This window comes from Ambystoma mexicanum, chromosome 7q, assembly GCF_040938575.1.
Source record: "Ambystoma mexicanum isolate Mex_15411 chromosome 7q, UKY_AmexF1_1, whole genome shotgun sequence".
In the NCBI taxonomy this organism is placed as follows: Eukaryota; Metazoa; Chordata; class Amphibia; order Caudata; family Ambystomatidae; genus Ambystoma; species Ambystoma mexicanum.
This window is the reverse complement of record NC_090941.1, coordinates 749596160-749622563: the sequence shown is the minus strand read 5'-3', so window position 1 is coordinate 749622563 and position 26404 is coordinate 749596160. Positions and strand designations below refer to the sequence as shown.

The 26404-nt window shown below is 45.9% G+C and overlaps 1 protein-coding gene across 2 annotated transcripts in view; it reads left to right on the top strand.

Annotated features, from left to right (window-relative positions):
• Positions 1–26404, top strand: part of ATM (ATM serine/threonine kinase) — a 3046976-nt gene that overhangs the window by 643555 nt on the left and 2377017 nt on the right. For both annotated transcript variants that reach the window (XM_069640412.1, XM_069640413.1), the window contains 2 exons: positions 6723–6892; positions 17937–18109. In XM_069640412.1, coding sequence (XP_069496513.1) covers positions 6723–6892; positions 17937–18109 — 343 coding nt within the window. The remainder of the gene's footprint in view (positions 1–6722; positions 6893–17936; positions 18110–26404) is intronic.

The window sequence follows — 26404 nt, the reverse complement described above, 5'->3', positions numbered from 1 at the left end:
AGGGCTCGCCTGGCGTGCCGGGCCCCTGTCCGCCTGGGGAGGAGTCCCTCAAGAACAGCCAGGGCTTCCCTCGGCTCCCGCTGCTCCCACTGGCGGGTCGGGGTGGAGGAGCGCGCCTCCGCCCGGTGCGGCGGCTCAGGGGCCGGCTCGGTGAGGAGAGGACAGGGGCCGCTCGGGGCTCCCTCCCTCCGGGGGGGGGCATCCCCGGCAGGTTAACCCAACCCTGCCGGGCATCCCTGTTCGTCTGCTGGGTCGCGGACCCCCCTCCGGCGGAAGGGATTCCCACTCCCCGGTTGCTGGTCCCCCACGCACCGCTGGCCGGACCGTAGCAGGAGGGGCGTCCCAGGCTGTGGGTGGTGTGCATCTGGGACGCAACAGAGGTAGGGCCCACGACTCGCCCTTCGGCTGCTCCGCCGTTAATGATCCTTCTGCAGGTTCACCTACGGAAACCTTGTTATAACTTTTACTTCCTTTAGATAGTCAAGTTTGATCGTCTTCTCGGCACTCTGCCAGAGCTGTTGCCGACCCCGGCGGGGCCGATCCAAGGACCTCACTAAACCATCCAATCGGTATTAGCGACGGGTGGTGTGTACAAAGGGCAGGGACTTAACGTGAGCTTCTGACCCGCTCTTACTGGGAATTCCTCGTTCATGGGAAATAATTGCAATTCTCAAACCCTATCACAAACTGGGTTCAGCGGGTTACCCGCCCCTGTCGGCGAAGGGTAGACGCACGCTCATCCGTTCAGTGTAGCGCGCATGCAGCTCCGGACATCTAAGGGCATCCCAGACCTGTTATTGCTCGATCTCGTGTGGCTGAACGCCACTTGTGCCTCTAAGAAGTTGAACGCCGACCGCTGGGGGTCGCGTACCTAGTTAGCATGGAAGAGTCTTGTTCGTTATCAGAATTTACCAGGCAAATCGTTGCAGCAACTAAGAACGGCCATGCACCACCACCCACAGAATCAAGAAAGAGCTATCAATCTGTCAATCGTTTCCGTGTCTGGGCCGGGTGAGGTTTCCTGTGTGGAGTCCAATTAAGCCGCAGGCGCCACTCCTCGTGCCCTTGCGTCAATTCCTTTAAGTTTCAGCTTTGCAACCATACTCCCCCCCCAGAACCCAAAGACTTTGGTTTCCCGGAAGCTGCTTGGCGGGTCATGGGAATAACGCAGCCGGATCGCTAGTCGGCATTGTTTATGGTCGGAACTACGACAGTACCTGATAGTCTTGCAACCTCTTTCGTTCTTGATTAATGAAAACATTCTTGGCAACTATTGCTCATGAAACTTTTTTTTTCTTTTGTACCAAAACGTATGCCTCAAATTAACCAGAGTTCCATTACTATAGTAACAAACGGAGAATCTGCTATTGTGAAATCTGTAGAGAATATTATTCCAAGATGCAAGCATATGGTTTGTTGGGAATCGTATAAAAATGTCGACCTGGGAATTGCGACGGCCGAAAATGCTGACTTTTTTTTTAAACCCCCCACCACATATATATGTGGAGGGGTTTAGAGTATGATATCGATATGGGGGGGTTGTGGGGGGTCTCCCCCCGCATATATATATGTGGTGTAAAGCGTTAAAAAAAGAAACAGTCGGCATTTTCACCCGTCGCAGTGGTCACATAGATCCTTTTGTTGGAACCACATACTGAAAGACGTGGAATTCTGGGTTTCAGGTCATGAAGGAGGAAAAGCAGACAGAAAAGTGTTCACCAATAATGTTCTACAGCTCTTAGACTACAAAAGTGAAGGAGACTTTCTAAAATTGTTGGACAAACTAAGGGCAACATGGAGTGCTTCTTTTGTAAAATATTTTGAGGAAAAACTGAGCAAAGACATCCTGACAAAGGCAGGCAAATGGGTCTTGGAAACAATTGGCATTTATAGGAAAACCAGTGGAGTTACAACTAATGTGTCGGAAAGCATGAATGCAGTGATGAAAAGAATGACTAAGCACATGGATGAAATGGTATTGGCAATCTACTTTTTGCAAACATTTAATCTAAAGGAAGTGTTGAGAGGACCGTGTGGTATGGGGAATTATCACCTGTCAAACGGGCATTCTGGCAAAAAACTTAATTCTGGTGATATTGAATTCCCATTTGATTACATACCTGTGGAAAAGATAGTGGACTTTATAAAGAAGGGTCACTATGATGAAGAACCTGTAACAATATCAAAAGGTGATGAGCGCAAATCAAATACAATGGAAGGCCTAGCAGACTTGATAGTTAAGCAAAACAGAGTATTTTTTCAGGTACAGTCTGGATGTTTCATAGTTACCGGATTACGAGACTAAAAGAATGTAGTAAAGTTATTCCCAGTTGAAAGATGCTCTTGCAACAGTTCACAAACATGCTACGACATTCTAGCTGCACAGAAGTCAATTGGTAAGAGTCCAAGTAAGAAAATAATAGTGTACTCTCTGAAAAAGCTCAGAGTAAACGTCAGAAAAGGCACATCTGGAAGGAAAGAAATTAGACAGAAAGATGAGCTGCAGACTGTAGCTACAATGGATTCTATTCTGAGTGAAACTAAATTTGATGACCCTCAGGAAGACATTAAAGCAAATAATAAACATACCAAACAACTGAACCCATATGAGGATGTTCCCAAGAAAGAACATTTGACCTCTTTTCTGGTAGACGAGTATGATCTGGGTGTACCGTAGCGGTCAAGCTGTCCTAAACAAACAGAAAAAACTGTGCCACTTCCATGGGAATTAATACCAGGTTATCCACGTAAGCAGAGTGTCCTAGGTAAAATTATTTACATCAATGTTGAAGACTTGAAGTCTCTCTTAGATGATAACTGGCTGGTTGACACAGTCATTGAAGGCTTCTTGCTTACTAGAGCTTCTCTAAAACATGTCACTGAATGTGATGTACGTGTGAGTGTTTTCAGTCCATTCATAATTCATTCCATTGACTTATGTGGATACTCTACAAGTGTTCACCAGTTCGGCATCAAATCAGATATTATGGAAAAAAGGACATCTGGATCATCCCTACAAATGTGCAAAATACTCACTGGGTACCTGTGCTGGTGTTCATGAAGTGGAAGATGATTTTATATATAGACTCCAATCAAACCCTCTACACAAAATACATAAACATGATACAAACATTCATGGACATTCAGATGGCATCCAACATTGACTGGTCTAAGTGGACAATCCATGCTCCTCATGATGTGCCAGCTCAGCATGATTCATCCAGCTGTGGACTATTTTTCTGCTTATTTGCACATATATTGTGTAGTGGGTCACTTGTACCATTCCTTGCAGACATGACTGCTGTGCTGATATGGATAGGTATGGAATTAATGAGTGGAAAATCCTTTCTCCCAAAATCACAGTTGAAGAAACAAAAATATTGCAGAGCAAACAAAGAGATTAAGCAGAACATTAAGAAAGCTTTTAATACACAGTTTTCAAGGAATCCTCCAAAAGAGGCAACATCCACTGTTGAAGTCTTATCTACAGCATTAGATGACTATAACACTGCAACTTGATTCCTCTGTTTCATGGGTAAACTCTGTAAAAAAGAAAAAAAAAAATGAAACTCTGCCGGGACTATGCCCGGACTGGTATCATTTGTCTTGCCTTGACCTAGCTCATTTCCCTAGTGGTCTGTACAAATGTCCGAAGTGCATTTAGGGAAGCACTATGTATTTGAAAAAACAGAATAAATCTCTTCAAATACAAACAAATGTCTACCTAAAGACCAATAAAATATGACACTCACACTGCATCAAAGTTTATGGACAACCTTTGAAAGACATTTTATGTTACTTTTTATGAGACTTGTTAGCACAACAATTGCCAGATTCAGCTGGGTCAGGCAACACAATCAGCATGTCTTGTGTTCTAGATTAACAGGAATAGAAGGCAGGTTTTACTAACATCCTACAAGTGAGATGATCTCCCAAGGCTCTCAGGTGGCTTGGTCAAGAGTTTGAAGAAAGGGATAGCATATATTGGTTTACAATGTTATTTCATTTATTTACATTTGGTTAAATGTTATACAATCTGTGCTAATATACAAGTAGTAATGTCTCTCACCTTTGTAGGGTTATTACACTCGGGGTGGCAAGTGACACTAGTGAATTGTACTTGGTGCCATTGCTGAATGTGGGTATTCATTGCAGTCATACCCAATGCAGAAAACTCAAATCTTTTGTCCAATCTTACGAACTTGTCACACAACGTTGCACTCCTCTACCTGTGCCTTCCACTTGCACAGTGGAATGTATATAAACATAAGAATATCCACAGCACTAGCCAAGTTATCCGGAGCAAGTCACTTGTCCCAACAGGTAGCGAAGAGCAGAGAGTCATCTCCTTTGCATGTGTTTTAGCCTCACCCACTTGATTCCACTTGCGCAGCCCTACCAGACACTGCTGGTGAGTGCCCCATATTTTGCGTTTCCTCTTCCGGTCCCCATCCCTCCGCTTTCGTTTAGTCTGTGTTTCTTTGCTTGTTTGGTCCTTTCCCAGTCCCTCCCTGACTTTCCTGCACACCCTGGTCCGCCTGCAACCCCAGGATTAGGCCGTGAGCGAGTCATATGTCCCTCATCCTGAAGAGCTCCAGGGCAGCCTTGCCTGAACAGCCATCAGCTAAGGAACAGAGGCAAAGGGGAGCTCCCTCCAGAGCAGTTCCACTCCCTGTTTGCCCCCGTTAGCCCATGGACGCCTGATGTAGACAACCTACAGTGACTGACAAGGTAAGAGTGGTGTGGGCGCGGAGTACAGCCATTACTGTACTCCAGTAAAACACCACCACTCTTATTACCCAATATCATGTATTGCATTCCATATTTTGCAATTAGCCTAATTGTGTAAGTAAGACATGTGTTTCTTCTAACTAACCGTACTAAAAACTATCAAATTCTGCATACTCACCTGCAAACTCTGAACTGGATACAACCATACCTCTACCGCACCATAACCTGCATGCACTTCACAACACCCAACCCAGCATACAACCAAACCATGCACGATCATACCTCAACACCACATGACGGCTACCAACCGAAAGTGCACCAAGGCTCAGTGACCTGTTTCTCCGAACTGAAGCTGCCAACAGTACATCAAAGCTCTCTTGCTCTTTTCTCTCTCAGTCCCACTAACAAACCCCCACCCCAACACTCCCTACATTGCAGATCTGCCAGTGGGCCAAGAGACTACACCAGTGGCAACAGTGTGCAGTACAAGATCTCATAACATTAACATCATTTGTCAGTTTTGGCATCAAATGCCCAGCTTCTTCCACCATATGCTCAAGCACTTCTGTGACAACGCTGTGCTCTTCTACCATAAAACATACCATCATACCTTTAACTGACAAGTTCTACTCCATATATCCAGGTACTGGCAGACACATCAATATAGACCATGTTCGTGAGTAATGGGTTAATGACAGCATATTGGTGTACCTTTCTTATTTCAAAATGTTCTTCATGTATGTTTGCATAATTTTCAGTTGAGTTTCGCTGCCGATTTATATATCAGGGTAGCGTTCCGGCCCGTTCCGGGTCCTTTTTTGTGATAAAATGTAGGTTTTGGGCAGTAATGGGTTAATGACAGCATATTGGTGCACCTTTCTCATTTCAAAATCTTGTTCATGTGTGTTTGCATCATTTTCAGGCGAATTTTGCTGCCATTTTATATATTATGGTACCGTTCCGGCGCGTTCCGGGTTTTACACACACCCGAAAAAATGCGATTTCTCAAAACATTCTGATGGTTTTTCACTTTTAAAAAAAAAAATGGGGTCCCCGGGAAACTGTTGGGGGCTCTGGGGAAGTCTGGGCGTCATTGAAGGCATCTCTTGCCGTTATGGCGGGTTGATGATCATCTGATCCTGTAATTCTTCCTCCATTCTGCCTTGGAATCAACCCCCTTGACTGAAGCCCATAGGTGTGCGTTGAATGTGTTGCGCCTTATCCTGACTCCTCCCCCTTGCCTCCATCCACAGATTTTGCCCCAGGCTTGCACTGGATGTGCCTCCTCCCTACATCCCGGACTTTCACTGGAAGTGGTTCCTCGCTACTTCCTCCTTCCATCACCTAGCCTTGACCCCTCGTTCTTTTTTTTACCCAGAAAAATAAGCAGTTCTCTGGATGCTGGTACTGTTCTAGCGTCTACATAAAGCATACCGTTTGAGGCTCTTGGTACATGTATGTTCAAATGGCTGTTCCTGGACAAGGGTAGACCTGGGTTTGGGATCACACCTTTCATCTATGAAAAGTTGCTTTCCCCTACACTCACTCTCAGGCTTCCAGAAACCACGACTCTGTTATAATCGGTCCAGGTGAAGTGTTGATCGGCATCCAGGTGTTCATTTTGGCAAGACCGTTTTTGAGGACTGTAAGGGTTGACTTGGTACGGGGCATACAGACACACCTTGGTAGCATATTTGCGTACATTGCACTGCATCTTCACACAGAACTGTCAGGAGTGGCAGAGCACTTCACAGTTTTAATGTATTTCACAAAGAGATTGGAACAAGAAAGATAACGACACAAAAAGGAAACTTCATTAACTACTACCCAAACAATTACTTTAATTGGGTACTGCGTGCATGTAAAAAATTACGTGAACATATTTTTAGTTGGTCAGTTGCACAAAATGCTGCCTATTTTAATTGAAAAGCAACTTTTTTTCGTGGTGAAAAAGGCAACATTGCATGTCATTGTGTGTTTTTACTTCACAGGTGCATATGCATTTGATTTAACAAAATGGCAAAGCATCATGTACAATTTATACGATGCTCTGGTAAATGAGATAAACCAAATTGGCAGCAGAGGAAGGTATTCTTCGGGGTCACGTCATGTTGCTGTGAAGGACAACCTGGTTGAATTAACATCAGACATTTGTCATCAGGTGAGCGACTGTAGCAATGTTATATTTCATATGGAACCTACTCTTACCGTTCACTTGTATAATTCTGGCGGTTGCTGTTTATTAAATACAGTGCTGAGCAACTTTCGCCCTTTCTAATTGTTTTAACCTACACCTTCCCTGATTGTGCACAATTATGGTGGCCAAGGCGGATGGGAGTCATAAATCACAGGCCCCAAGTTGCCCATCACTACTCTAATTGTCCGTTCTACTGTTATGGTCATTGACAAATCAAATTAACACAGTCTCTATGACTCAAATTTAGATTGTTAAGGTTGGAGTCTATTTTATTTAATACATGTGTGCAATTGTGGGAATTTTACGTTTGTAATTCAATTTCATGGCAGTGGCAGTTGGTGACCTCTGCAAGTCTCAACTGTGAAATCAACGAGGCTCCCCAACTCTTGAAAACACCCCACTCTTATTTCAATTGCTGAGCAGGCAGTCCTTAAAAACTGACTTTTAGGACACATGCATAAAAGTATGTTTCAAGGTCAAATTCTGCTGCACAGGATTAGCATTTGAAGTCAAACAGTGTAGCCCCCTTCACTCGTGTTGTCGTTTGTCATTTTAACTTTTGTCAATTTTAACATTCAAGTATGTGCATCTAATGGTAAGCCATAAAAGCAGGAGGATTTAGGAAGTAGGTCGAGAAAGGTACAAGAGTGGATGTTAGACAAGAAACCCTTTTTGTTTCTTTTCTCCTCTCTTTGTGAGATCTCCTTCATTCACCCCAAATAAAAAACGCAATTCCTCTTGATTGTTGTAGCATCCATGGATATATGATATGACATTTATAACGTGCCTGTACGCAAGTGTTTCTAGACGTGACAAGACAAGGAGGGTAAACAAAGGGAAGACAAAAACAACATTTTTACTAGGCCTGGTGTCATTCAGATTGCGCAAGTGCGGGGAAGAGAGGGGAGAAGTGCCAGGGCGGGGGAAAAGTGCAGGTAACTCAATAAGTGCAGCAAGCGGGTGGCTCATAAGCGCAGTGAGAGGACTGTAGGGTTGCAGGTACAGACCCTTAAGTGCAGGGGGAGCCCGGAGGCAGTGCAAGGGCAACTGGGCATGCAGGAGCCTGAGCCCGAGTTCAGAGGGTAGCCAGGTGACCAGTGTGCAGAGTAGTCAGGGACATCAGCAGGGGAGAGGAAGAGAGAAAGCAGAAGCAAAAAGGACAGTCTTGCGTTGCTTTCAGAACAGGAAGTAGTTATGTGCAAGTTTGAGAGAGGCAGGGAGGCTGTTGCTTGAAGAAATGGCTTGACCCTCAGAGAGTTGGAGGTGGATGAGCAGAGAGCTCGAGAAGGAAGTAGTTTAGAAAGAGAAAGTTGGAGGTAGTGCGGTCGCAGGCCCCAGAGAGCCTTGTGGATGATGCAAAGGGTCTTGAACATGATCCTTGAAGCAACAGGGAGAGATTTCATAGCTGGAGAGATACGATCCCTGGCTTGAGGCCAAGGACAAGTCTTGCAGTCCTGTTCTCTGGATAGGTTTTAATGGTCGAAGAGTAGAGGCAGGCAGATTTAGAAAGAGGCTGTTGCAGTAGTCCAGCCTAGAGAGGACAGGTGCTATGGAGACAGTGCGCTTCTGGGGGAAAGTGAGAAAAGGAAGAATACCTCTGAGGAGGAGCAGCTGGTAGTTTGACTTCTAAGATACGTTGGAGATGTGAGGAGAGAAGGAGAGGGTGGAGTCGAAGATGACACCATGGTGCTCTTAGCCTCACAAGAGGGAGCAGGAATAGGTCCCAGAGTGGGCAGAGAGAGAGAGAGAGAGAGAGAGGAAAGGAGGGAGCTGGTGTACCGATGAGTAGGATCTCAGTTCTTACTGGCATTATGGCAGAGATCATTGGCGGCACACCATTCCTGAATTGCGGCCAGACAGTCTGGTATGAGAGAAGGAGCAGAGGTGGCTGAGGGGAGCCTGAAAGAGAGCTGGGTGTCATCCCATAACACTGAAAAGTGGAGCAGTAAGTAGCAATGTGGTGGGCAAGAGGTGCCAAGTAGTGGTTGGAAAGCCAGGGAGAAAGGTTAGACCCCTGGGGAACACCACAAGTAGAGTGAGAGATCGAAGAGAGGAAAGACTTTAAAGAAAAGTTTAGAAATAGTCCGAAAAATTGTTCTGGTCCATCTTACCCTTTTAACCGACCTAAATCAAACTGCACATTCTGACAGGAATTAGTTACCCTTGTTTATAATTGGGGGATGGTGGATGAGAATTACATTTTTGAGGTTCCATTTTCTAAGTCTGTGAGGCCCCTAAACCTTTTTTTGCTGCTGGCTTTTTGTTTCTTGGCTTTGTTTTAGCTGTCTGTGAGACTTCTGCCATGGTCCACCTCCAGCGACCACTCGATTTGTTGTGCTGGCCTGAGTGGCTCTGTTGCTCCATGGGCAGGGGTGGACTTCTTGAGCCATCCTATAATGTTCCTTGGTGGGTAGAGAGCTAAAGGATGCAGACACCGGCCCTAATGGCTCTGATATTGAACATCAGTTTGTCTGCATTGACTGTTAGTACTTTGTGTCTCAGGTGGCCTTAAGAACACACCAACTCCCAGGTTTTTATTAATTTTGATTTCAACAGGACTAATGACCTTCCCTCTCTCAGTAACCTAGTGATGTGTGATCCCTCCCTAACTGAGGTTTCCCTCAAAACCCTGGACTGTGCTCATTAACCCCTACCATCTAAACATCAGTCTGTTAGTTATAGCCTAAAGCCAAGTCCTAGGGTTCCTGTCCAGGATTTCCCTAGGAGATAGATCAGAGTTGTGGTGTTCAGATACCCGGGGTTTCAATCTCCCTGTTCCTTATTCGCTATTCCTTTCCTCACACGCAATCCCTCTATACTCTCCATTTCTCCTGCTAATCTCCTCCACTCACTGACTCAACTCTCTTCTGTCCATCCAATGTTATCTCTGTACAGTTTACGTCTGCCATTTGATCGTACTATCTCCAACTTTCCCTCTTCTTCACTCTCCCCTCCACTGCTCTCGTGCAAGTAAGCAGACCACTCCAAACAATGTTAAAGTCTGTGTCCAAGCATTGTGGAACTCCAGCAGCTACTCTGCAGATAAGCAAATTGCAGAACCGCTGGTGGTGCATAGTGATCCCAGCTGCCGCTTAGTGTTTTTGTTCACACTGCTTCGTCGAGCTGTTCACTCTATCTCCGGTGTCGGTGGAAGGACGCTGGTAGGAGATATCTATCTTGAGACTGCTGTGGGCTGCCTTGTCCTGGGTGCCCACCAGGAATGCTGGTGCATGAGGTTTTCTGCAAGCACAAGAAAGAGACTGGCCAGCATTTTCATACAGCGATATGGGTGTTCAAGAGTGGTACTACTAGCAATTAAATTGTCACAAAGGGAAGGGACAGGGGCCAAGGCTCTCCCAAGTACCACCTTTCCCTTCTGGGGTTGGAAGGATTCTGGTTTCCACCACAGTGACAGCCTCCTATCTCAGGCAGAGACGGATCCACATCCATTCATGATAGGGTCAAATTACTGACCCTGTCACATTTGTCACATCATTGGGGGATTTTGATTTTAAACCAACTTTTTTCTAATTCATTATGGCACATTATTTGCAGGGTCCTTTTATTAAGATAAGAGTACACTAGTGTTCCCCTCTAAGTCAGCATGGTCACTGGGTACAAGGAAAGGGGTGTGCACCCCATGTCTCGTCTCATATTTGCATTGTCCATGGAACACCTTGCTCAAAACATTAGAGTAAATCCGAATGTCTTCGCTTTACAGCTGGCAAACGCCTAATATAAAATTGCCATGTGTGGGTCTCAGGAAGGCAGTCGGTATACATTGTTTTCTCACAAAAGTACCAAAGAGACCCATTAGCCCTCCATTGATTCTACACCAAAAGCACATATGATGCAATGGCTTCAGTGATGTTCCACCTTGCTGAACCTGAGGAGAAAGGGTTCTGCTGTTTTTCCCAAGGTGACATCCAGTAAATCAACTGTATTTGTTGGGGAAATGCTGAAAATCGTAGTCCCAGTTACCTGCTGGAGGGGACAAATGTCAACTGAAGACAATGGGGTTGCTCCTGACCCTCAGCTCCTGACGTTACATGTTTTGGAGGTCCGGAATTGTTGTCGTTCTGGGGCTTACAGGAGCGCCAATCTGCCACCAGCCCTGTTCATTGTTTGGTGGCACCACAAGAGTGGGGGGATCTGAAAGAATATGGCTTTTTGTGGCACTAAAAATGTTGGGGGTCTACGGGAGCATAGCCCAAGACGGTATGCCCCCTCAATTCTAACATTTCTGCTCCCCGTACAGGACAAGCCGTGGTTGGATGCATTAGATGAAAATGCTTGCCCATTCAAGGAGCATATGCAAAATGCACCAGCTACCAAGACTGCTCGCCTAGGCCATATCCTATCCAGTCTGCTAAATTCTACACTGAAATATACCTGTAATGGATTGTTTACTCCAATGGATTCCTCGTCTTAGATGTATTCTTGCTACTTCAGCAAATCTCGTAAACCTATTAGGCAGAAGGAGGCACCATGCGACATTGGTGTCAGGTCCCTTGACATGCTCTTCTTTGGGGCTGTACATAGCTTTAGCATCAGTATAATTCGCTTGCACCGTGCCCCCTTACCTTAGTTACTTTTTTCCTCATGCTCCCCACATTTCTTGGAAGTTATTTCACACCTCAGAAATTCTTCTATCGTACTTCGATTTTATTCTTTTTCATTATTACATAAATGTCGACCGCAAAACCTTTCGGTTTTAAAAGATGTCAGGACTGCAGTGTTAAAATGTTGCTTGCTGATCCTTGCAGTATGTGCCTCTGGTGTTCTGGTACCAGGCACAAAGTCGCAGATGTCAGCTTGTGCCAGTCAGTGACTCCTAAACTGTTCAAACAGAGATCTAAATTAGCTCTTGGACATTCATCCAAAATGCCTACAACTACCCATTCAAAAGAAAATCTTCTGAAGGTAGGAACCTTGAGGCAACCGAGAAGTCACCGGAGAGGCCCAAAAAGAGAGTGAATAAACATTGGAAGAGATTGCACTCAAGAAGCGATTCCCATCATTCCTCCTCCTCTTCATCTGAGAAGAAGAGGATGAGACATGGACACTATTTCTTGATGGACTTCTCACTAGACAGATGTCCGATAAGTCTCCCTTCGAAATCTGACTCCACAGAGAAATGGAAAGAGTTCCATTTTAAAATGATTAATGTATTTAGTAAGGCAGCACCTTTGGTTTCCGATTTGGATCCGAAAAAAGAAATCTGATCCTCCGGGTCTGTCGAAACCGACAGGGACTTCGGTAGGCATCATCCCACATGTCTATGTATGGGAAAGCGAAGGAAGATAGAGACTGGTGGAATCATACCATGAAATGCTGAAAAGGTGCGTGATAAGGTTTATCTTTGCTGTACTTTTTCTCCAACGATAAACAGAACAGAAATTATGGCACTTTACTGCACTAATAGACAGTGTCATTTGCCAAACTCTATAAACGGGAAATATACAGCTTTTGAAATGGTATCCAACCTCTTTAGACCATCTATATGTCACCATTCCCTACAAATAGTGCATAGCAAAATGTGAGGAAATCCAAGGAATAGTGTCTGTTTCTACATATTATGTCAGAAATGCTGCAAACAAAGAAGAATCCTGGCTTATATCATAGACATACTACTTTAAATCCACACAAGTGAAGCATATCATCCTTTAATTTCATAAACCAGCATGCCATGGGTTTTTAAATGGGGCGCAGCTTCCGGTTATCCATGAAGAAAAGGATTTCTATTTCAGAATTGACTGTGTTTTTTATGATTTTGCAATCTATTTCATTCAAAGAATGTGAGATAATGTTGAATGTACATAGTGAATTCCTTTTTCAACAGCAGTCAGATTACCTTGAGTATTGTCATTTTAACAATCGTTCTTAAATCTTTGGATGCAACTATAAATAGCAGTAAGCATTGTTTAAATGTATTGCATGCTCATAATTACATGTTAGACTGTGAGAAATTATGTAGGGCATGTGTTAGGGTTTAATCTGCACAACCAGATAAAGGTTCTAATCTTGTATTTTGACAATGCTAGTTTTTCTGGTTCTTCAGTGAATATAATATAAGCTAAAAATCTATTCAACATATATGACAACATATTGCTTAAGGAGGAAGGTTGGAGACTCTGGGCGATTATACATTCTCTAACTGGAGGGTTGGGCCCTTTTATCCAGCCATCTAAGAAACATATTATGTTCCCTACAATGAAAGAATCTCATGTCAAATCACTCTGATTAATGGATTGTCCCCACCGACATGGGCTCAATTTAAGAGTATGACTCTTAAATATACATTGAGATGCGTTCCAGTAAATTCAAATACATGGCGTTTTATCTGATAAATATCTGAAGTGCTCACACAATGAACAGGTTTGCTGTCCATCTCTGTGGCTTCATAGGAAAATAATTAAGAATTTGAACTCTGAATGCTGCCTCAATAGTCACAATCTGGAGTTAATAGGATATCGAACAAAGGGACCTGTCAGACCCTCCAATTAATCATTAGCTTCACAAAGGGCATTTGGGGGCTGTTTACATGGTTCATTATGTTACAGCAATGTTTTGTTTTGATTTATAGAGTTCAATAGGAAATATGATTACCATTTAAAATTAGCACTAGTTGGTGCATTTAAAGAATAATTTGGGCTGTATCTTTATAATGCCTAGGATTCGAGTCAAAAGAACAAGTGTTCTGAATCTGTCTTGGGGAGTAGTATGTCTACACCAGGTGTTTCGGCCGTTTAGAATTGGGCTAAATGAGCCTCATCTTTGGGACGGCCATCTTCAGGACAAGGTTCTGTACACGGGACGTCTAAGCTATGTAGCAATTGACAGGCATTGTATTAGAGATCCATACGCCACACTGGGCTGGTCTCTAGGTGCTCCTTTCACCGAATAACTACAGGTGAAAAGGTCCAATGTGTTGTAAAGCGGTCAGCCATCAAACTGACTGTGCTCCTTCAGTCACTCGAAGATGCCCCGCTCTCTGCACGCAGCCTTTTGACAGCCTATCTGGCCCACCACCAAAGCCATACCTTTGATGGCTGACCGCTTTACAACACATTGGACCTTTTCACCGAAAACACCGGCCGAAACACCTGGTGTAGACATACTACTCCCCGAATTCACAGCACATTGATTGCTGTTCACACATGAAAAATCTTATCTGTTGCCTCTTAGTTGTTTTACGTTGTCTTTAGAATTCCGCTTTGAATTGTTTCACAATTGAACTGTGTGTTTTGACAAACCTCCACAGAGGTTGGGTTTGTTGCACACACACCATTTTCAACTTTGTCCCGAGCATTGGTGGTAAATGGTGTTTTAAAGCATTTACGTTTATGTTCTGTTATGGCCCAACAAACCATTGATGATGTCTATTCTCTCTCTGTAAATTGTGTTGTGTTTTTGACTCATGCAATTACAACATAAAAAGTCCTCTAGAGATCTTTCTCTATGATAACAATTTCGAAGAGTCATTTTTTCAAACCAATTGTGGGAGCCCTTCGTGTATGAGTACCCTTGAACCTATTCATTGGTGTATTTTGTTTCTGATTTAACCCACGGGGTTCAATTACTGCTACGTAGTCTATTCTCAGTATGTGAATCCATGAAAGATCCAATACTGCAGAAGGGAGTAGTTTCTTACCTGTAACTCCATTTCTCTAGCGTTGGTATCTTTCATGGATTCACATGCGCCCTCCAGCCTTCCCCTCCAGACAGTCTCTTCGCCCATCTTCGTTTTGGGCAGAGGTCAAAATCTGAAGGGAAAACTGCGGGGGCGGAGCTATATACTGGACTTCCCATTGGTGCTGCCTAAAGCACCCATAACGACGTCGATAGGACACTCAAGGTGTCAAAGTTTTTTCCATAGGAATAGTACTATACTAAAGTTACTGAGGTTTCCCAGCCTGGAGACGGGGAAATATTCACAGCATGTGAATCCATGAAAGATGCCAATGCTGGAGAAATGGAGTTACAGGTAAAAAACGACTCCCTTCTGCAGCAGTACTCTGGGGGGATCCCTTGGTAGTCATCTTCGGATCTCTTCTGCTGCAGTGGTTGACTGCGTTTGTGTCCTGCTCCTCTCCCTTTATCCAGAATCGTGTCTGGGGGTTGCACCAGCTCTGCAATAAGGAAGCTTGCAACATTCATTCATACTTGGAGGTGGCTGTCCAGTAGTCGACAGCAAGATACCCAGAATTTCCAGCAGCAGCCATGGCTCTGTAGGAATGTTAATTGAGGACTGACAGATCCCTCGCCACTCTGACAGCTCACACAAACAGCAGAGCCTTTGCAGGCTTTCATGTAACAATCCCACCAAGGTGCATCAAGTGGGATACTCCCCACATGGCAAGGGGGACCAAAAAATGCAGTTGATCTTGAATAGAACTTGAAATACAAGTAGGGTCAATTCTGAGTATATGGTTTGTCGCAGTGTAAGTAACCTCTAAACCTGTTGAGGGGGGATGGGGCCGCTTGTCTGGGGTGAGAGACCTCCTAGGGTGGAAGCCAAAGCGAGTCCTACCCCAGAAGGGAAAGGTGGCAGTTGGGAGGGCTCCAGACTCTGCCCCTTCTTTACGTGCCAGTGCGCTTGTTACATTGTATCACTGTTGCTCACCCCTTACCTCTGTTGTAGGATGCTGGCCAGTTTCTCTCTGTTTTAGAGAACCATGAATACAAGCATCCCCAGCGCTAGACCACCAATAAAACACCCACAGGATCCTCCAGAGAGAGACTGTGTACCAGTGTTACCTAAGCGGCAGCAAAATGAAGGGCACCTGCTACGTGATTTATATATTTATTTTTATGTATATTGAATTGAGAAACAGGCCCCATAGGCATAATAGCGCAATGCTGCACAGCCGTCACAACAAGTATCGGCTCATATGCAGAAAACTGCAATCCGTGCCATACCAAAACATACCAAAACAACGCTCCTCTGTAGCAAAACTGAAGAGAGGCTCCTGGACAAAGACTGCCATCTTGCAGAATTTGGGAAACAATACACCAACTGGAATGTTTACTATAGCGGGCCACCGTTGACCAACTTTGACCCAAGCGTGAGAAAGGGCTGGGGCTTGGACCCTCTTGTATGTATTTTGTTGATTGTAACACCAATTGGGAGTTGATGGTAAGCACCGTGTCCTACATTTCCCACACCAGTGGCACTGCTCACTGTTGCAACGCTGGTGCATGCCTGGAGGCCGTCATGCAAAGGTTGCAAACCACCCCATGGCGCCTGTCGGGCAGCATTGCCAATCAGAAGATAGCGGCCGCACTTCGCCGTCATAGTTTCCACTCCTGGAATTCATTTAGAGCTGAGACATGGAGCCTGATGTGTTACATTGGCAGGTAATGCCACCCGCCTGTTAAGACGCTTTGTTCTTGTTTCTTTCCTTGTTGCCTCACTTCTCACCACCTATTCTTGCTGATTCCTGACTCCTATTCATCCCTTGCCTGGTCCCCGGTCTCAGCGGTGCTTCTACGCCTTTCATAACCTATCCAGATGTAAACTGCACAACGACATCAGACCTGTATACTCTTTCTGTTGATTCAAGATTCATCAGAGGTGTATATTCCTTTTCCTCGGTTGCCTGTGTTTCACAGGGGTCCCCTTGTACGGCTTCTTTGTATTGCTGTTGGTGTGGCTTCTGGGAAGAACAGGCCCCATCTATGAGACTCCCGGTCTTTAACAAAGAGTTAAGATGATGCCTGTCACCGACAGTTGAAGACTGGGATTATTTGGCCCAGGTAAGCAGAAGGGTAGAACTAATGGAGGAAGGAGGGGGGGATAAATGAGGCCACCGGAAACAGAAAGATGTGGGTTATTCGGGTGAGGTCAGAGGAGGTGGAGATGGACCAAGAGTCCAGAAAGAGGAAGGACGGTGTAAAAAAGTGTAAAGGCAGTTTATAGAAAACGTGTGTAAGTTTTGTGAGTAAAATTGATAGTTTTAGAGTAGGGAGGGAAAGAAGGGTAACTTAGGGGAAAGTGCAGACGAGTATTAGTGGTGTGCAGGTGGGAGTAGTTGTGGAGGACCTAGAGATAGTGTGGAGAGGGGAGAGTAGTAGTGGTGTGGAGAGTGGGGGAGTAGTAGTAGTGTAAGATGGCAGAGTAGTAGGAAGAAGGCAGAGCGAGATACGCTGGGGGGGAAGGCTATAGAGAGGGAGACAAGATGCAGGAAGTGAACGGAAGACAGTAGCGAGTAAGGAAGAGAGTATAACATCATGAAAAGGAATAGAAGGGAGTGGAAGAATCGGGGCGAGTCCAGAGCAATTAAAAGGCACTATCCAACCATGGTCATTGGTAAGTGTCACCCCAGGAAGTCTAGATAGACAAGCCATATGCTTTTAGGCCATCTCGAGAAGGCAGATAGTTTTTCAATGGGGGTTACTGATCACTAGTTCCATTCCGGGTCGATGAATGCCTTAGTTAGGGTGGAACTGCCCATCCCTAGGATAGAGATATCAGGACAGCCATTCAGTCCTTTTCTGGTTTAAAAAAAAAAACCCTTGAGCTTAATTTGGGAGTATTTTTGAGGCCACATGTGACGGGCTCTAAATGTATTATCGAGGCTGAAAAGGCAGTACATGATATTGCATTTGAAAAAATTGTAAAATCAAACTGGCGACAGCCTGTTAAGGGGATGTCTGGTGAAGCAACAAAAATGTTACTTAAGACCATGAAAAGGGGACATGGTGTCGCCACAGCACTCCATGCAAGACGGCTCGTGCTGCCAGAGTAAGAACACACATAAAAAGGAGATGACTACTCCTGCACTGGTAGACTTGGGCTATCCAGTGAACACAAAACCTCATTGCAAAAGGGGCCCTAGACCCCCAAAATAGCTTATTGTATAATGTGTTCAAATGGTTCTATTAGCGCATGTCTGACTATGACATATGGTTCATATTTTAAAAAGTACTGAAATAAGTAATCCCTACCAGTTTTTTTCTGCCAGTGAATCACATTCCATGTGACGAGAACATTCTGTTATTTCAGCTGTTCACAGAAGACATAAGATTCCTGGATATAACCCAGCCTTCATATGTTACCACGCAAAGGGAATTATCCAATGGAGAAGCACCGAGCAAGCGTAGAAGAATCGAGCTGGGTTGGGTAGTGATTCGAGACAATCTGCAGAAATCGCACAAAGATTTTGATATCATCCCTTGGTAAATAATGCATAAATGTGCTCGATATCTGTGATGAAATCACTAATTTCTTTCAGAAAAGATTATGGGTTTCAAACACTGTGAACTAATTAAAATGGGCTCATTGTACAGCACAAACACAATTTTTACGAGTGACCTCAATATTTTGTCATTTTGAGTATGTTTTTATGTTTTCTGTTTTGGTAATAAAATATGCTGTTTTCACAGGTCCTGATCTACAACATGTTTTTGGAAGCAAGCCTTTTAAATGATAATTGTTGCTCCCTATTTGCATGTCTTTGGAAATATCATGATGCTTAATGGCGACGACAGTTAAGAATCTGAATTGTTTCCATAGTCCAAAACGTTTAGTAAAGCAAACTTGTTGTTCTGGATCAAAATAGTATAACTGATCATTTTAAAACAAACTACGCTCTTAAGTAAGCTGGGTAAAATCTATATGCATCCGGAAAAAATATTGGATAACAATAACTGCGTCTTTCTCCATTGTGATTCCATCCCGTAAGCCCTCAAAAGTGGCTATTCAAATAAGATCAGCTCGTTTGATTTGATTGTGTATTACAACTGTATGTACTCGACTTCCGCCTGCAACTTACGTATAAGAATTCTGTAACAACACCACAGTACCTACAGGCTGATGCACGCTTTATAAATGAATACAACAAATACATAAAATATTTTGCGCCACCACAGGGAAAGGGTTTGGACCCTCATGTTTTTTCGAAGCCTGGGCCATAGTCTAGCTGCCACAAGAAGTTGGTTAATTAACGGTGCAAAATGCCCAGAAGCCGATGGATCAACTTCTTATTCAGTGTTCTCAAGTAACGCACCCTCTGGTCACACACAACCACCACATATATGTGAAAGAACCACTTTCCCCACATCCCAGTGGGGGTAGGAGGGGATCATTTTGTTCAGCTGTGCGGATGGTATGTACCATTCGAAGCATGTCTTAATATGCACCTTCCTTAGTCAAATAGCTAAAAGAGATTTTCGGAAGCTGCATGCAGAAGAAATCCAACCCCGGACTTGAATCTTGGGTGAAATTAGTTTGGTAAATCTTTAATGGCAGCTGTAGCAGGAACACAGGACAGCACATGAGCTCCCCGCACCCCTCTACACCAATTTATGTAGGTTTTCTAGCACACTGCCTCTACTACTGGAAGATTGTATGCCTTCACTAGAAAGGATTGTGTTCCTTTCAATTAGTGCAATTGGTCTCTACAAAGCGGACAGGCAAGACCTGGCCCTCTAAGTTCACTCCTCGTTTGAATTCACTTTCATTCTCATTGCAGTTTATATTCTTTTCAACCCCCATTAAACATAATTATGTTTCAAATGGATTGTGTCCTCCAACGTATTCCACATCTTTGACATGTAATGTCCACAGCTGTGCACTTTGGAAACTTTTTCGGCATAGGGCGTCCTGTATCGATAGCATCGGGTCGATGTCCCTTGAAGGCCTCCGTCGTGGACAACGTCATAGGACGCACGGTGCCCGTAGCCTCAGTTCCGTTTTTTCTGCAAACGTGTTTGCTTCGAGAACTTGGCGTGCCTCGTGTGTTTCATCGTAGTGATGTCTTCTTCTTCGACCCCTCCGACTCTGTGGTCTGGCTTCAAGACTTGTTGGGACTGCAAGTCTAAAATGTCAATCACTGACCCGCATCGCATTTGTTTGTGGTACTTGGGCGAGAGTCACGACACCGACAACTGTTCAAAATGCCAGTCGCTGACTGCCAAGGCCTTGCTGGAGCGTAAGGGGAAGCTTCAGGTGGGTAGGGGTTCTAAACACAGTAAGTCCCGAAAGTCTAGATCATCCAAGGGGGTTTCCACCAACGACTGGAGGCGATTCTCTGCATTGGGAGGAGGCCCAGGGTTCTCTGCCCCGGAGTGGTTCCCGCCATTCTTCTTCCTCGTCCCGGCATTCTAGGAAGTGCCGTCAGCGGTCGCCTTCCCGGTCTTCCTCGGAGGATGGTGCAGCGAGGAATTTGACATGCCCGACAAAGTCCCCGACTCCGGAGGAATGGGCTGCCTTTAAGGAGCAGATGTTAGCGATTTTCCAATCGCAGGGCACGGTTCCGGTCGCGCCTTCTACCGAAGCCGGCAGGGAACGGTCTCATACTGTGGCTCGCACGCCTTCGGGCTCGGGTCCTTGACTCGCATTGGGAACCTTCAAGGTCCCGTTTGGACAAGGCTCAGGATAGTCACAAGAGACGTGCTTCCAGGTCTCTGTCCTCGTCCCCAGCGAGACCCCAGAAACCTGCTAAGGGTTCGAAGCCGGCGCCGACAGTCGGCGCCGTGTCCGCCGGACTCGGATATCAAGGCTTTGCCTTCTTATCAGCCCTCGGCGTCGCCGGCACCGTTGTCGACGCCGAAGCTTTCGGCGCTCTCGATGCCAAAGCAGTCGACGCTCTTGGCGTTGAAGCCTTCAGCGCCCTCGACGCCTTCGAGGATTTTTGCCTGACATTTACTGTTGGAGGTCCCTGATGCGGTGGATCCTCCAAGGAAGGCTACTACTAAGCTTGTGAGGCCTGTGGTGGACTTCAGATCCTCTTCTGTCCCGAGGCGGGGTTTTTACCTCCCTCTTGACGACATATATGAGGAGGAGGAAAGGTCTGACTTTGAGGACCCTGTTGAGCCTGATGTGGCTCCTGCCTTTTCTGGGGACAGTCAATTGGAGGAGTTGAGGCAAACCCTTCATGATGCCAGTGGGCTAGACACTTCTCCGGAAGTGAAATTTGGCAGGCCTGAGCCTGGGGCTCATGCTGAGTCGTCTTACAGGAGGCTCATGGCTAGGGTCATGGAGGATCTGGGCTGATACAGTCCTCCTGAATATTTTGTACAGATGATCTAACAGACATTTTAGATCAAGGTCCGTCCTCTGACCCGGTGTTAGCTTTTCATCTCACTTTACAGAAAAGGGTGGCGGCTGCTTGGCAGTCACCGGAATCTCTTCCGGCTGTGAACAAATCGTTGACAAAGAAGTACCGCCCTTCCATTAGCGACCCCTGCTACTTATCTACACATCCCATTCCCGAGAATTCTGTGGTTCTGGCGGCTACTACCACCTCGAAGCAGGTGGCATACCCTACCATCCCTCCTGATAGGGACGACAAACTCTTCAACGGTTGGGCTTGCAAGGTATTTTCTGCAGGGAGTATGGCGTTGAAATCTGCCAACTTCACTTGTGCCTTAGCAAGGTTTTCACACACACTGTGGAACTGTGTTTCTCTAGCGGCTGAGCACATTCCCGAAGGGGGAGAAAGAGATGGCTTCCTTGCTCTCGTATAGATGGGAAGGATGCCATGTGTGAATCCCTTCAGTCGGGTTTGGACACGGCCGACAGTGTTAGCTGGTCCATGGCTTCGAGCACCGTTATACGCAGATTTGTGTGGTTGCGGAAGTCGGGTTTTGCCCCGGATGTGCAAGCCCGTCTTTTGAACATGCCCTTTGATGGCGCCCATTTGTTTGGCAGCAAGGCTGACGAGAGCCTTGAGAGGTTGCAGACCTCCAAAGCTGCGGCAAAATCTTTAAGCACAGCCGTGCGTCAACCTCTGCCTTCTCGTCCTAAGGGACAGCAGTGGAGGGGAGGTTCTCTTCGTAACTATGGTAGAACGAGAGGTGCCACCAGTCAAAGGGACCAGCAAAAAAGTACCCGTGGTGGTTGGAAAAATAGAGGTGCCAAAGCCGCTCAGGCAGCTGCCTCGTTGCCTTCAGGCTCTGCCGCAGCTCCTCCAAAACAGTCATGAGTCCATGTCCCATGGTTCGCCGGTTGGAGCCAGACTGACTCAGCATCTCGAAGAGTGGCGAGCCATTGCTTCGGATGCGTGGGTTCTGGAGACTATCGCCCACGGCTATTGTCTTCCCTTCCTAAAGCGGGCTCACAACAATGCACCGGGTAATTTCTCTTTGAAGCTTCCGGATCTGCTCCTTGTGCAGGAAATCTTGACCGTGCTAGAGAAAGGCTCTATAGAACTGGTGCCTGTAGCGGAGAGGAACAAGGGATGGTATTCCCCTCATTTTTTTATCCCAAACAAAGACAGGGGATTGAGACCCATCCTGGACTTGCGTTGGTTGAACAAACTTCTCAGGAAGGACAAGTTCAAGATGGTCACTCTTTCTCAAGTCCTCCAGGCCTTCAACTTCAGGATTGGTTGGTGTCTCTGGACCTACAGGATGCTTACTTTCATGTGCCGATCCCTCCCAAGCACAGAAAGTACATGAGGTTTGCGGCTGGCGACTCGCACTTCCAGTTTCAGGTCCTGGCCTTCGGATTGACCTCCGCCCCGAGGGTCTTCACCAAGCTAATGGTGGTGGTGGCAGCGTATCTCAGGCGAGGGGGGATTCACATCTACCCCTACCTAGACAACTGGCTGATCCGTGCGCGTTCTCCTGAGCAGGCATTGGATCATCACAGTGTCACCTGCCGCTCCCTCCACAGGCTGGGCTTCTCCCTCCATTTCAAGAAGTCGCATATGACGCCTTCCCAACAGCTCCAGTATATCGGGGCTGTGTTGGACACATCCTTGGGGAAGTGCTCGCCTCCCAAGGTGAGGGCTCATCACATTGTGCAGATGGTGGACAAGCTTCAACATGCCCCGAGTCTCCCGGCTTTCGAATTCTTAAGGTTGCTCGGTCTCATGGCACCCTGCATTTTTCTGGTGCCAGAGGCCAGACTGCGGATGAGATCCCTGCAATGGGTCCTCAGGATGCAGTGGTCGCATTTCTCCGGCAAGATGTCAGATCCCGTTCAGATTCCAATCTCGGTCTCCCCGGATCTTCTGTGGTGGGCCAACGAAAGGAGTCTGATGAAGGGGGAGCTGTTTTGGCAACGGTGGCCGGAGGTGACTGTAGTGACGGATACTTCCCTCACAGGATGGGGCACGCATGCCAATGACTTGACCTCCAGCGGTCGTTGGTCTCCGTCGGAGTCCAAACTACACATCAGTCTGTTAGAGCTGAGAGCCATCAGGCTCGCCCTGAAGGCTTTTCTGCCGTCTGTGCGGGGGAAGAGTGTCTTGTTCATAACAGACAACACAGTGGTCATTCATTACCTCAACAAAAAAGGGGGGGTAGAGTCACTCCTGTTGTGCAGAGAGGCAATGCAGCTCTGGTTCTGGGCCATACAGCAGGGAATTTCGATCTCTGCAGTTCATCTGGCCGAAGACGAAAATGCAGCGGCGGACGCTCTGAGCCGGCAGAGCACGATCTCTCATGAGTGGGAGTTGGCTCAGGAAACCTTCTGGAGATCTTCGCCCTTTGGGGAACCCCACAAGTCGATCTCTTTGCCACCAGTGCAAACCGGAAATGCGAGAGATTCTGCTCAAGGGAATTTCCTCCGAGAGGAGCCTTAGGAGACACGTTCGTATTGGAGTGGTCATTCCCACTACTGTACGCGTTTCCCCCAGTCCCTGTCATTCCTTAAGTGTTACGGCGGTTACAGAGGTTCGGTTCCCACATGACCCTCATTGCTCCGGATTGGGCCAGGAGAGCGTGGTACCCGGACCTTCTAGAAATGTTCACCTGCCCTCCACGCTGTCTTCCCTACCAAGAAGATCTGCTCTGGCGGGGGTTAGGTTCTCCATCCAGAGGTCAGAATTCTCAACCTTCACGCTTGGTATCTGAAAGGTTGAGATATAAGGATTGGGACCTCCCGGATGATGTGATGGAGTTGTTGCTTTTGGCCAGGAGGCCAGCAACAAAATCCCTGTACCGTTGGCGTAAGTTTTGCGACTGGTGCAGAGGACAAAATGTTGATCCTTTTCAGTGTTCCATTCCTATGGTTTTGTCTTTCTTACTTTCTTTGGCCCACAGGGGCCTTCATGTAGGTACCATTAAAGGTTACCTGGCGGTGCTGTCTATATTTAAGCACTCGTCGGAAGAATGTTCTTACTTTAAGATTCCTTTGATTTCTTAATTTCTTAAAGGACTGACTAATGTGTTCCTGCCATACCCTTTCCAGGTGCCTGTTTGAGATTTGAATTTGGTTTTGAAACTTCTAATGGGTGCACCATTTGAACCTTTGCACTCTTGTCCTTTGAGATTATTGTCCTTCAAGACCGTATTCTTGGTTGTGGTTACTTCCGCTCGCAGAGTGATTGAATTGCCTGCTTTTTCATCTAAGCCATCCTTTACTGTGTTCCACAAGGACAGGGTTGTACTACAAATATGTCCTTCCTTTCTACCTAAGATAGTATCTGAATTTCATTTGAGCCAAAAGTGGTTCTTCCTTCTTTCTATCCTCCTCCTCACCCTGGTAAGGAAGAGGAGTGACTGCATAGGTTGGATCCTAGGAGTGCTCTGAGCTTTTATATTTCTAGGATGTCCAGGGTCAGAGTGGATGATCAACTCTTTGTTGGATATGCTGGACACCTATTGGGCCAGGCTGTTACCAAACAGACCTTGTCCAGGTGAATTATTCTCACCATTACTGAGTGTTACCGATTGGCGGGTAAGGACCCTCCTGAAGGGTTGCACGCTCATTCCACTAGGGAACCTGGCTACTTCCACCGCCCTCCAACAGGGAGTTCCTGTTAGGAATATTTGTTAAACATTACTCGCTGGATATGATCCGTGGTCAAGATATGGCCTTTGGTAAGGCGGTTCTTTATTCTGCCGTCTGATTGGATATTCTAAATTATTTTCCCTTCTCCATTTTTCTGGTACTGCTTTGGGAGTCTGTCAAAGATGTGGAATACATTGGTGGACACAGTCCATTCGAAGAACAAGTTACTTACCAACTGATAACGTTCTTTCAATTGGATGTTCCTCCAACGTATTCCACATCGCCCTCCCAGCCTGCCCCTCTGGAGAATTTCATATGCGATTGCAGCTTACGTTTCCGCAAGGCTATGTGCAGTCCTGCAGGCATTGGATTGGTGCCACACGTTCTGAGGGAAAAAACATAAACTGAGGCTACGGGTGCCGTGCGTCCTATTTATAATATCCAGTGACGTTGCCCGCGACGGAGGCCTTCGAGGGACATCGATTCGATGCCATCGACGCAGGACGTCCTCTGCCGAAAAAGTTTCCAAAGTGCACAGCTGTGGACATTACATGTCAAAGATGTGGAATACATTGGAGGAACATCCACTCGAAAGAACGTTACCAGTTGGTAAGTAACTTGTTCTTTTTTTCCAGAAAACCTAGTTCATATGACAGCAGGACAAGTTTTGTATTACCACGCGCGTGTCCGACGAGTGCAACAGGCGTGCTGTCTCGCTGCTGGCTATGCTGTGTTTTTGTTATATTGAAAGTGAAGTTCCAATATTTTACGGTCTAATATTTTACTTACGTTCAAGTGGAACGAACAGAACATTCATTCATCTTGGCCAAAAACACGATCTTCTTTCAATCTATTGACTGCTTTCTGCTGGTCCCTCCACCTAGACCCGGAAATTCCATGAATTGAGCACAGGCATGCATGGGACGAGTGCAACGCCAGTGGTCTCCCGCAATCCCGTGGAAAAGCATGAAGAAGCCGGTCCGTTTAAAAGTAACGGATTAAGATGCTGTGACCTATACACAATGGTATCAACTTGTCTAATTATCCTTTGAATACTCATGAAGGGGTCACATGTGGAAAACTTAATTTTAATTGACAGCTGATAAAGGCAAATGGTACTGTATTGAGACAAAAAATGGAATAATAAAATCTTGTGCTCAACAGAATCGCTTGACGACGCGATAGATGGTAGTTTATACTGTTGTGTCAGAGGGGGGGGATGGGTTCGGACTATTCCTGCTCCCTGAGGCAGTCGGGCGTACCCTCTGAGCACAGACCTCACATTCCGTCAAATGAACTTCAAAGGTTACTCCCATCAGTGGAGATTACGGGTTGTATATTGAAAGCATCTTACTGCCAACTAAAGCAGGAAAAGCAAGCTGCCTTTTGATGGTATTGATGAAAGCTATCCCATTGCCTACGAAAGTGAAATCAATTGAACATTATTATTGACAGAGCATTGCAGGCGAGTTTCAGTTTGCCTGCAATTGGCTATAAGTGTAGTAGCAGAGTGAGGCGTGAAGTGTGCAGTCTCTGGAGACAAGTGTGCTTTGTTTAACGTTCTTCGTGCAAAATTTGGTAATCCATGCCCTTAGTTGCGACAAAGACCTTTGAACGTGGTGCACATCCCTCTCCTTGATCTGTTCTCTAGCGCGAAGTGCAGTCCGTGGCGGCACCATAGTAAGCCATAGGGGTGGTGTGAAGTTCAAAAAATATTATTTATAGTTTACATCAGGATAACAATAAGTGGAGCTTTGATGGATTACCACTTAAGGAGCTAAAAGCAAAAA